We start from the raw sequence: 11,569 nt of genomic DNA on the forward strand, positions 1-11,569 counted from the left end.
GGCCCGGGGAAGGCCTCCGCCCTCCCACCTCAGCCAGCCCCCGCGGTAACGGCCTCCGCCTCCCCCCCGCCCCGGTGCTGCGGTTCTGCCGCCCAAACGGTGTTTCAGCTGCCAATCGCCACCGACGGGCCCGTGCGGGGAAAGCGAGAGCTGCTCCAGAAAGTCTGGGTCAGAAGGTGGAATGACTATAAGTATGTGCCTTAAGGAAGGCTGGCCTGGGTGCTCACAGTGTGGATCTTCTGGCCTTACTTAATCAGAGGAAGTAATCGTAGTGTTAATGAGTCGGTTTTTGGTATTTTTTTCCTTCACGTACTGTGGGACAGTTACGCAAACAAGCTTCAAGTCCGTGGGAGTTTGGAAGGGCCACGGCTGTTTTTAAACCACATAAATCTTATATAGACTGTGGTTGGTTTTGTCTTTTAAAGAAACAAGTATCAAAGGAACCATACTTTTCCCTCATATTGCCCATTTCCACGCTGACAGCAATCCCGACTGGGGAAGGTAAAGGGGTTGTACAGTGGAGTGCACTCACAGTCACACCAGTGTCACCAGCGGGACAGGGACCAACCCATCCTTCCCTCCAGCTCACCTCTCCCCCGGCGCCCGCCTCCACGCCACGTTCTGCCACGTCTCCTTCTCCAGCACCTCGGCCTGCCGCTCGAACTTCTGCGCCAGTGTCTGCAAGCTGGAGTCCAGGGCTGTGAACTGAGCCTCCAAGGTTTGCAGCTTGGTTTCTACTCTGAGGGACGGAAAAACAAGGACCGTTCGTAAGGACTTGGGCACCAAGCAGTGCCATGGAGGGTGGGTAGCACTTAGGTTGCACTGTGAGCAGCTCCAGACCCCACTCGGAGGCTGCTCCCAAGCTGTATGAGAACGTACACCACTAGAAATTCTGTTGTCTTGACATGGGCCAGGTCTTTTTGGCCCTTCCCTGGTGCAGAGGTTTTATAGCTTGTAGATACAGACGCAAGATCGGTATTTAGATATGTCTGCAGGTCTCAAGCGTTCGTCACCATAGTGGTGTGGTTTTTTTTCTCTAATACATTTTCAGGTGGTTTTTTGTGCTTTTACTTGTAGTATCATCACCTTTTGAACCATATTCATTTGACATTGAGCAGAACTTCTCGTTCTTCCTCAGATTGCAAACGATGCAAATAATAAACAAGGCACCCATGGTGTTTCTCTTCTCCCGTCAGCTCCTCCTGCTCTGGTTTTCCCTTTTATAGGACTGTCCTTCCACAGAGCAACTGTGTGATAAGAAGACGTTAGGATAAGAAAACTGCTTTGTAGCTGATATTTATTAGCTGTTTTTTTCTTACTTAGTATCAGTTGTGTTCATCCTTATTAAAACAAACAAACAAACAAACAAAAAGGTGCCTCCTTGTACTCTCTTAAATTATAATCCTAAAGATGAGTTTTTGAGTTTGAGCTACTCCACTCTGCTTTGCTTAAGAAAACTGCCCAGTTTATAAGAGCTTACTGTGTTTAGGGACAAAGTACGAGGGAATGCAATTATTTATGCTTTGTACCCATTTGCTGCTCTTTACTCCAGGAGTAGGATATGCCGGGCTTCTCTCCTTCCGGGGGTGGTTTTCATAAAGAGATGGTTTTCATTAAGGTTGCCTCAGTTAGCTGATTTATGACGAGGTGTGTTCTTGAGAATCCCCAGGAACTCAAAACTATCAAAATATGAATCATTCAAAGCTCCTTCCTAAATACTGAACAAATACCTCGGTACTATGTACTTGACAAGTGATTTATGGGTGGAATATCAGCTGCTCCTTACAGACGTTTGTGATTTTTCTTTGCGTTTTACTGGCAGAACTTCAGGCTAACAGTTAAACAAAAACTGTGCCATCACTAAATTTTATTATGGGCAAGACTACATTTTTTTCTTGAGCCTCTCTTTCTTCATCCTCAGTTTGCTCCACTGCTTTTGTTACTATTATTATTGTGTTGTTCTAATGGTTAGGGAATTGGATTATGAATTGTGACCTTCCTGTGTTAAATACTGTATTAAGGTCTTCACCTTGTTTGTTGTGGTCCTATTTTGTTTCTCTTTGGCTGAACTTTTTTATAAGGACAAAAATACACAGTAGCTTTCAGGTGATGACGTTAAAAAAATAAAATAAGAAAAAACAAGCACAAAAAAATCCCTCCAAACAAACAGAGGTTAACTTTAGACTGTATAAACTGCAGATTAAACAATTTACCAATAGTTGTCCCTTCTTTCATGCACACTCCATGGTATTTTAAAGCATACTGGTTTTAGATCACACCCTCTAAGCACTTTCTCCTTTAATGTAAGTGAAGTTACCAGTGAGTTGGTGACCTCTAATGTCTGTCTGTTGTATGCACAAACCACATCCCCATTCTTTACCAGAAAGCTTTTAGAGTTCTTCTCTTCTTGTTAGCGTACAGAACGTACTTGCAAGATTTGCAGTACTCCCACTTTCCTGAAAGCGTGGTTGTACGCGTGACCTTATTTCCACTGTTCAGGCAGAAAATGACATTTTTCATTGCTTTAGGGCTGTCACATCGGTTTTATTTTCAGGCCAATGCAGAGCCGCATGCTTCTCCACAGCTCTTCCTGTCCTCTTGCTTCACGGGACCAGTTAGACACACACTTCTTCAATCAGTTTCCCACGGACTTCATTTCTGCTTTTTCTTTCAGGAGTGCTTCTCGTGTTCCTGTTTCTCTCTCTCTGCTCAGGTCTCTGGTATCTCTTTTTGCGGTTGCAGTTGTGTGAATCAGGAGTCATAAAAGCCGCTGGTGCACAATGTTAGTATCTTGACCAGAGGGGCCGTTTCTTACCAAGTCTGTCAGCTGGTGTTAGTCTGTAATCATTAATTTCATAAACAGAAGTACTGCATTCATCAGCTGTGTTACTCTTGATAGACAGTGATCGGTTTTACTACAGGTAAACCAGAGTTTTATGTGTGACACCTAATTTGGCTTGAAAATTTCTTGCTTGATACCACTTGCACAGTACCTTTAAAGGTAGTACATGAAAATCTGTATGTGAAAATCCACTGAGAGGGAGCACTGTCCCACCTGTGGAGAATTTCAGACCCTTTTTTCAACTCTTCTTCCTGAAGAGCCGTGCTCATGGCTTCCATTTGATCCGGCGATTGTTTTCTGCCCCGCTTGGTCAGAGACACCACTTACCAGCGAGCGAGCTTGCTGTCGCACTGCAGCTGAACGCGTGGACTGCTGCCAGCCAGCACAGAGCGGGACAGATTATTTTACATGAAGCCGATGAACCTGTCGGTCAAGCTTTCCTCTTCCGAGGACAGGCTTTAAAAATGGAAGGTGAATCAGCGTCACCTACGTCCCAATTCCTCAGCGACAGTGATTTCCTTTCTTTAAACTCAGAAGAAATGTCTGTTCCTGGGGGGGGGCGGTGGGTAAGATAACCACTTACTTCCTATCTTTGAACCCTTCGGACTCTGAGGCGTTTTTCCAAATTCAGACATTCATCCTGAATCTCCCATTTATGACAGGACCGTAGCAGTGTGCGAAGCTGAATTTCTCATTACCCACGATCGCCCAGCAACACTTCATGCAGCGACAGGCCTTTGCCAAATTGGGCAAATCCCGCAGCAAACCGCCAGGTTTGCAGTTCACGAAACAGCACAGCATGTGGCTCCGTCCCCCTGCCCTCCCCAACGAGCAGCGGAGAAACAGAAAACTGCTTATGAACCACTCCTCACGTATGCACAATGTATATTTACATCCTATTACCCACAAAAATTTCCAAGGAAGCAGAGGTTCGTTGCGCTAACTCGTCTCCTCTCCCCTGCCCCGGTCCCCTACGCCCTGGCTTGTCCCTGTCCCTTAGCGCAGTGCGAGCACAACCCTTCAATGACCTGTTTAACGTCTCGTTCAAGGAGCGCAGAGAGATGCCGGCTTTAGCCATCTTCCTTGGAGAACACCAAGAGAAGAAATAAACATGGGAGCGGGCTTGATCCTCCCTCCTGGAGCAGGCAGCAACAACAGGGACGGGGGATCTGACTCCCGCCAGAGGCTGTTTGTACCGAGGCTTTTTATAGACCCTCTATCCAAATATAGGTCATAGATATCCAGACACATGCTCGCAAACATATCACATGCCGAACTACACATCCGGACCGCTTCCTCTGACCCACCGATCCTGTCTGTCTTCAGACACAAAATTAAGTTAAGAGGTGACACGAAAGGGGCTACCTATACTATTCTGCTGGATTTTTTTGTGTGCTGTGTTTTGGCTTCATTTTGCTGTTGTGCCCACCAGTTCGTGTCTTGGGCCAAAGTCTCCTGCTGTTAAAGGCTGTACAAACAGATTGCTTTTTTGCCTTCTTTTTTTTTCCCCCCTGTTTAAAAGGTATGATGTAAAATCAGATTTGGATGAGAATGAGTTCTATTTGGTTGCAGGAGCTGCTTTAAGGATGAAGGATAGCTAAACTGAGACGGTGGGGATCTCTTCCATAAAGGATGGAAGCAGCAAAACTGGCTAATGATTTTCAGGAGCTGGGTATGCAAAAAAAAAAAGAGCTGGAAATTTTTCCAAAAAAAAAAAAACGGCGGCAGATAGATCATGTGTGGCTGGTAACAGCACAGCTAGTGAAACAAGACAGCACAAACCCTGCATCAGTGAAGCAGCTCTCCAGCCTGCAGCAGGCATTCAGTTTTGTGAAAGGTTAAGGACAGCCTGAGAGAAAAAAGGTTTTTAGTGTTGGGTTGTTTTTTTTTTTTAATTATTTGCCCAATCCATGGGAAATACAGCATGAATTGAACATGTCGAGAGCTGCTGCATTCCTACTTGGTTACATTCTCCCCATCTTCAACTTGCAAATTAAGAGATGTTTCTAGCAAGCCAAGTTCCGCTCATTGTGTTTCTAAAGCTTTAGGAAGAGAGATGTGGAAGTATTTGGGTAAGGAGAAGCTGTGCCTTTGGCCCTTCGTATTCATAGAATCACCGAATGGTTTAGGTTAGAATGGACCTTGAAGACCATCCAGTCCCAACCCACTGCCCTGGGCAGGGACACCTCCCACCAGCCCAGGTTGCTCCAAGCCCCGTCCAACCTGGCCTTGAACACCTCCAGGGATGGGGCAGCCACAGCTTCTCCGGGCAACCTGCACCAGGGGCTCACCATCCTCAGAGTGAAACTTTTTTTCCTAATATTTAATCTAAATCTCCCCTCTTCCAGTTTGAAGCCATTCCTTCTCATCCTATCACTACACGCCCTTGTAAAAAGTCCCTCTTCAGCCTTCTTGTAGGCCTCCTTTGGGGACTGGAAGGGGCTCTAAGGTCTCCCCGGAGCCTTCTCTTCTCCAGGCCGAACCCCCCCAACTCTCCCAGCCTGTCCTCCCAGCAGAGGGGCTCCAGCCCTCGCAGCATCTCTGGGGCCTCCTCTGGCCCCGCTCCAACAGGTCCATGTCCTTCTGCTGTTGGGGGCTCCAGAGCTGGAGGCAGTACTCCAGGTGGGGTCTCCCCAGAGCAGAGCAGAGGGGCAGAATCCCCTCCCTCGCCCTGCTGGCCACACTTCTGATGCAGCCCAGGGTGCAGGGGGCTTTCTGGGCTGTGATCATGCATTGCCGTCCCCCGGTCATGGTGTATACGATACATTTCTCCACACAACTGGGTCTAAGTTTGGCAATTTTAGAGTCAGTATAAGCACAAGGGAGCAGTGAGAGAGAAAGCATTTATTAAGACAAGTGTAATAGGTTTTTTTTCCCTGGGATAAACAACTAAATGTGTAAGACAGCTGACCCATTAAACTTGTTAACATTGTCCCCTGCTCCTTTGTTTACTGCAGTGTGAAAAGATCCAGTCAGCAATGACAGTTAAACTAATTTGATTACTCATTAGTTGATGCTTCCCTAGTCTTATATGCAGCTGCTGAGAAAACAATTAAAAAAATATATTTCCACTATGGCCAATTTAAGCTAACTGTGACGCAGTTTAATGGGGAGAGTAACGTAAAGCACTGCAATAGTTCAAAATGCAAGCAGCTCAGCCAGTGACATCGCTGTCACTGCTCAGCATCCTCATTTAGCATTGTGGGAGTCCCTGTTAGCGTGAATTTCTTCCTCCCACTTTAAGTACGTCAGCTTAGTCATGAACTAATATTACCCCTAAATATATTGAAACCCGTTTCACTTAAATTCAAGAAGCAAACTGCCAACCCTGTGAGAAACAGCTGCAGTGAATACCAACAGCCGCTTAGAAACATAACAACAGGCCAGTTACATTGCGAGTATCGTGTGAGCACACAGCAAATCCCTTCCCCTTCTGAAGGATGCGGCAGGTTTTGCTGCTCAGTTCCCTGTCAGCGGATGTAACTGGGCTCATTTCAAATGCTCCGAGAAGTGGTTTCCCCCCCACACATTTCTTTAGACATCTCGGTGTCTAAGGTTCTGGCAATGGATACACAGACACCGAACTACTCTGATCAGCAACTAATACTCTCTTGGAGCCTTTGATCTCTGCGCATGAGATCCAGTTCACCTTCTCTCCGTGCTCAATGGTTAGCTTTGGTAAAACTCTAGCACGTTCATGTGAAGCCACATTGTTGAGCTTTCCATCTTTTCTGGTGGAAGCAGGTGCCTGGGCCTTCCTTCTCTGCAGAGATTTCGCTGGACTTTTCTGCTGCTTTCCCACGTCACCGCTGACATCCCAGAGCAAGACTTTCCCGTCATTTCCTCCAGTCAGCAACCAGTATGCTTCTGGCATAAAGAGGACCTGCGATACTCCCAAGCTGTGACCTTGAAACTCCAGCTCACGTTCGAACTTGACACCGGTGACTCTGAATATTCTGACTTTACCATCTTGAGCTCCGCAGCCAAAGATGTTGCCGCACGATGCGACAGACAGGGAATGTGCAAGTGGTGGGTTAAAGAACTGGCCAGCTGACTGCGGGCTGTCTTCCTCTGTTTCGCACTCCTGCAGGTTTGTGGTCCACAAGGGGCGAGCTTTCTGCAGGTTCCACAGCATAACCTTGAAAAAAAAAAAAAAAGTATGAACCAATAACTTGTCCGTTTTATGTAAAATCAGAACTTTAACAGTAAAATAAAAACCAACCATGCTTCTTGCACTAGCAGAGCAAAGGCTGTGCACGAGTGCAAGAGATGCAAGACGTGTTGAGAAGGGTGGTTGAAGTTCACCCGATAAATATGGCATTGTTATGGCGCGCTTACCAAACCCTCAGACTGCCCGACTCAGCAGAGTCAATGACTCAGACCTTTACACCACAAAATGGATGGAAAAGCTGTTCTAAATGCTTTTGCATTCATCTCAGCAGTAGTAATCATGATATACTGCACATCAATTATTTAAAAGGAGGGACAGAGAAACGCTAGCAGTAAATAGAGATCATTATTGTTCTGAATTTTAGTTCTGTCTCTGCTACGTACTTGTCCTGAAATAATCACTTCCATGAACGTGTTTGAAAAATGGAACAGCAAAAGGCAAACAGTAGTTAAGGCCCTCAGACATATGTGTTTGGGGTTTTTTTTAGTATCCAATGAGTAGATCTGGTTTGTGCTATTCCCATATTGAGGTAGGGTGTGCTTTTCCTGATGAGTTGGGGGTGACGTTATGCTTTTAGACTGGCTTTTAAAATGCCACCCCACCTCCAGCCCCCCATGAAGCAATAACCGTGCCTTCAACTGAATCCTGCGTCTCTCATACAGCAATTCAAGTACTATTAAAACGCCAGTTAAAAATAATCCTCTCAACACTTTTGTAGGATCTGAATTGATGATGAGCATTTTCAAGGCCAATAGATATGAAAGCACAAGTCAGTCTAATGCAGTGCTGTTTGCTTTTTTTAATCAAAGCTTTGATTTGTTATTAATAAAAATTTTCCTCCACTAATAATCTCCAGTAGAAAGTGAAGGAGTCTTTAAATTTGGTCCACAAAAGAGTTGTCACACTGGCTCTGCGTTTCTGGAACCCAAATCACACTAATATATCCAAAATATTTTACTTCCTGTCACTTTTCTGTTTTAGCGACTGCTGTTGCTGCTACATTAAAACTATTTTTCCACCTATGAAAGGTAAAACTTTCCACTACAACTGTGCACAGCAGAGTAAATCAGACAGGCTGGGTCCTACTGCTTAAAGGCAAATACTCCTGTTTTCATCACAGACAGCACTGCATCAGCTCTATGAATTCATCAAGTGCTAACAAGTTTTCTGCAAACTAAGTCTCTTCTGTCCTCGTGGCCTTTTCCCTGCTTCCATGGAACTTCTGAAAAAACTCCAGCAACCTAAATTTCAGTTCTCATCAGCTACGGATTCACTGAGGGTTTGAAATGCAAGTCCAGAACATGTTTTGGTGCTCGTAGAGCTCATAACTTGTCCAAAGATGTGCCGCAGCACAGCATTTCAGAGTATTGCAGCTCAGCTTCATTTTGTGAAATGATGTCTCTTAAAGCCAGCCTCGATGTGGAAAAATGCTCTTTTCATTGCACAAAAACACCCTAATGAATCCCTACCATTTTGGGATCCTGACTTTCACCTAAAAAACAACTTGCCAAGCTACAGTAAACCTAAAAAGTCACCAAAAAATAACCATTTCACTTGCACAGAAGTGGTATATAAATGATTACAATTCCAATAAAAAAGTTTCCACCCATAGGCTTGTGTATCTGCATTTTAGGGACCTGAAATCAAGCCAGCCGTCTAAGGTGCCGAGCATTTACTCCTCTCTGACTAACACTTTGGTACATCCGCAAAGACGTTTCTCACGGTACTTCATTTAAAACCATACAACCATTTTTAGTCAACCTATGAATAAATAAATAAATAAAAAGAATTTGGAAAATTTCTGAAAATGTGGCAACAGCCTAAACCTGGCGGACTTCCATCAACCAGCCCCTATTTGGAGATACATATACCTTTAGTGAATTTATGTGATCCATGGTTTTAATATGGAAAAATACCGCTTATACTAAATATCAGCGTGTATTTGTTCTAATGGGTGTTAGATGCATTTCAGTTTTGAGAACCTAAGAGTGAAACTGCTCAATGCTGTCAAAACAAACCCTAATACCGCCAGAACCACGGAAACCTTTGTAGAAGTGACAGTTTTAATCTTGTGCTAAACTAGGAATGTGGTCAGATCTTAACCACTGGAAAGAAATTACTGAAAAACATTGGTTCTGTGTGGCCAACTTTGGCAACATAACTCAAGACTCCATTAACTCCCAGCACGGTTTTTCTCAGAACGCTTCTACAAGTGGCGTGCAAAGGACAAAGTTTCCTCTTGATGAGGACAGAGAAGTATAAAAGGCAAAGAACACTTATCGCTTCCACGAGGTTAATCAAAACAAAGGATACATTTATAAGAATGACTTGTCCTTACACTGCTACATACCACTTGGATAGATATTTATCTACCGGGTGTAAGGCATTATTGCTAGCATCCTGTCTGCTTCAAGCATTTTGTGTTTTCCCATCATCTTCATTTCATCTGCAGCCGTAACTAGGGACAACGTCTGGTTTTGGGTGCAACAGAGAGCTAATGTGGGCAGAGCACGCTCTGCACGATCTTCTCGTTTCCCCCCACCCCACCCACTTCTATAAAGTAGCTATTAATGAAGATAAAACCAGGGAGAGGAACTGCTGAGTAGAAAGTGGCGCAAACAGCCTCGACACTGTTAGCTTCTCCACCAAAACTACTTTAAGTTAAGGAGCTTCCTGGCAACTGCAGGCTGTACACCTGCAGTCTTAGTGAAAGTCTGTTGGTGCCTCACTACACAGGTGGGTAGTTACCGTTTCGCTTCTCTAATAACCATCTACTTGTATGCAAATCACCTGCATGTCCAGTCCACAGGAAACGAGGCTCTGAGGCCTCTGAGGTCGAAAGACAACAGAGGAGCAGATGTTTGAGTGTCTCAAGGACCGGCTGACTTTCTTGTTTTCCAAGTCCATAATCTTTATTGCCCCCGAGTCATCTGCTGCAGCCAAGAAATTCTCAGTCTCGTTCACCGAGAGGCAGTTGATCTCCTCCTCATTCACGTGGAAGTGTTCAATGGGCTCCTTGAGGGATCGGACATCCAGCAAGCTGATGCTTTCTCCATGGGAGGCGTACAGCCTGGTGGGACAGCGGGGAGAGAACACCACAGAGGTCACATCGTCTCCCTTGGGGAGCTGGAGCTGTCCTGCCAGAGTGCCTCCCCCATCCCAGAGCGTGAGCTCCCCTCTCTCCGCTCCTGAAGCCACCAGTCCTTCTGTGTTTACGTTCAAGCACAGTATAGAGGATGAATGTCCTCCAATCCATTTGACTGCCATGCTTCAGGGACACCTCTGAAACAAAAAAAAACAAACAAAAGCTTGAATTGAGCTGGTGTCGGTCTCATTACAGTGGAAAGCTTATCTAAGCAACGAGATCATCGCGTTGACTGCAATGCAAACTACTTGAAACTCAACAGGCATCTCTACAGACTAATATCCAAATGAAGCTTGGGCTCAAACAGCATCAACATCAGCCATGACAGCATGGAGCGGCAGCGGCGCTGACGCGTGTACCTGCGCAGCACACGGAGCATGTCTGCTGCTCTGGCGGGGCTGCCTAGGTGAGAGCTGCTTCCTCAGCGCGTAAGGACACAGCACGCCCGACAAAACAGGGGCACGGTTCTGAATGGGACATGCTGGAAAGGGGCAAGGGCAAGATGGCAAACTGTTACTTTTCTTCTGACTGGTAAACACTAAAGCATGTTTGCATAAAATTATAAAAAATGTGTTATGGTTTGAGAAACCCATGACAATTTCTTGTCGTTTAGGCAATTATTCTCTCACCCAATGGCCCCTCCCCACCTGGGAGGAGGAATTGGGGAAAAACAAGGAAACATGAGGGTTGAAATATATATAGATTTACGAGGATACTACTAAATAATTAACATTAATAATACTAAAGAACAAATACTGATCCCAATGCCAATATAAAATACACAAGGACTATCCCCAGCCCGTTCTATCTGTAGAAGCTGTGCACTCCCAGCAGTGACAGCCAATGTGGGGCACCACGAGCGCTGCGGCTCGGGAGGAAGGGAAGGGCTCAGGGCTCCGGCACCGGGGTGAGGAGTTCTCAGGATGGCAGCCGTCACGGGAGAGAGAGAACTCCTCAGCAAACTTTCTAATTTCTATGGAATGTGCCGTTCGTGGTATCAAATAACCCCGTTGGCCAGTTTGTGTCAACTCCTCCTCATCCCCACACCTGGTGAGCTCGAAAACCCAGAGACCTTCAGCCCCACACACCATCGCTGGCTATAAGGTCGATATTTTCACAAATTCAGACACTGGAGTCTTCTAAAAGTGCGTTTTTCCCAAAAGCGCTGGAAGAAAAATCAGTCCCGTGTCGCTCAAACCAGGAGACACAAGGGCATCTTTTTAAACAAGCATCACCCGTTTAAGGCGTGGGGTAGTCACCCCTTCCCGCCCGCCCCGCACCGGTAGGCCCCACTCCCGGCCTTCGGGACGCCAGCTCCTCGGGGGACCGCTGTGCCGGACTGGGGGACCCCTACACACCCAGGAGGGAAGGGGAGGGGGGGAACCGGCGGGCCCACACCGGACACCGGAGG

At 46.0% G+C, this 11,569-nt stretch overlaps 2 protein-coding genes across 2 annotated transcripts in view; one reads left to right on the forward strand and one right to left on the reverse strand.

The window, feature by feature from the left end:
* Nucleotides 1-6,392: 6,392 nt before the first annotated feature.
* WDR53 (WD repeat domain 53) lies at nt 6,393-10,280 on the reverse strand. The gene is made up of 2 exons (XM_009885389.1): nt 9,804-10,280; nt 6,393-6,980 (listed from the first exon to the last, which is right to left on the reverse strand). Exons 1-2 carry the CDS (start codon nt 10,278-10,280, stop codon nt 6,393-6,395), a joined length of 1,065 nt encoding a protein of 354 aa, XP_009883691.1.
* A 356-nt stretch (nt 10,281-10,636) lies between these two features.
* The window catches only part of FBXO45 (F-box protein 45), a 5,311-nt gene continuing 4,378 nt past the window's right edge, over nt 10,637-11,569 (forward strand). Inside the window, exon 1 of the mRNA XM_009885403.1 lies at nt 10,637-10,663. Within this exon, the coding sequence (XP_009883705.1) occupies nt 10,637-10,663 (27 nt within the window). The remainder of the gene's footprint in view (nt 10,664-11,569) is intronic.

This window comes from Charadrius vociferus, unplaced genomic scaffold, assembly GCF_000708025.1.
Source record: "Charadrius vociferus isolate BGI_N301 unplaced genomic scaffold, ASM70802v2 scaffold1285, whole genome shotgun sequence".
In the NCBI taxonomy this organism is placed as follows: Eukaryota; Metazoa; Chordata; class Aves; order Charadriiformes; family Charadriidae; genus Charadrius; species Charadrius vociferus.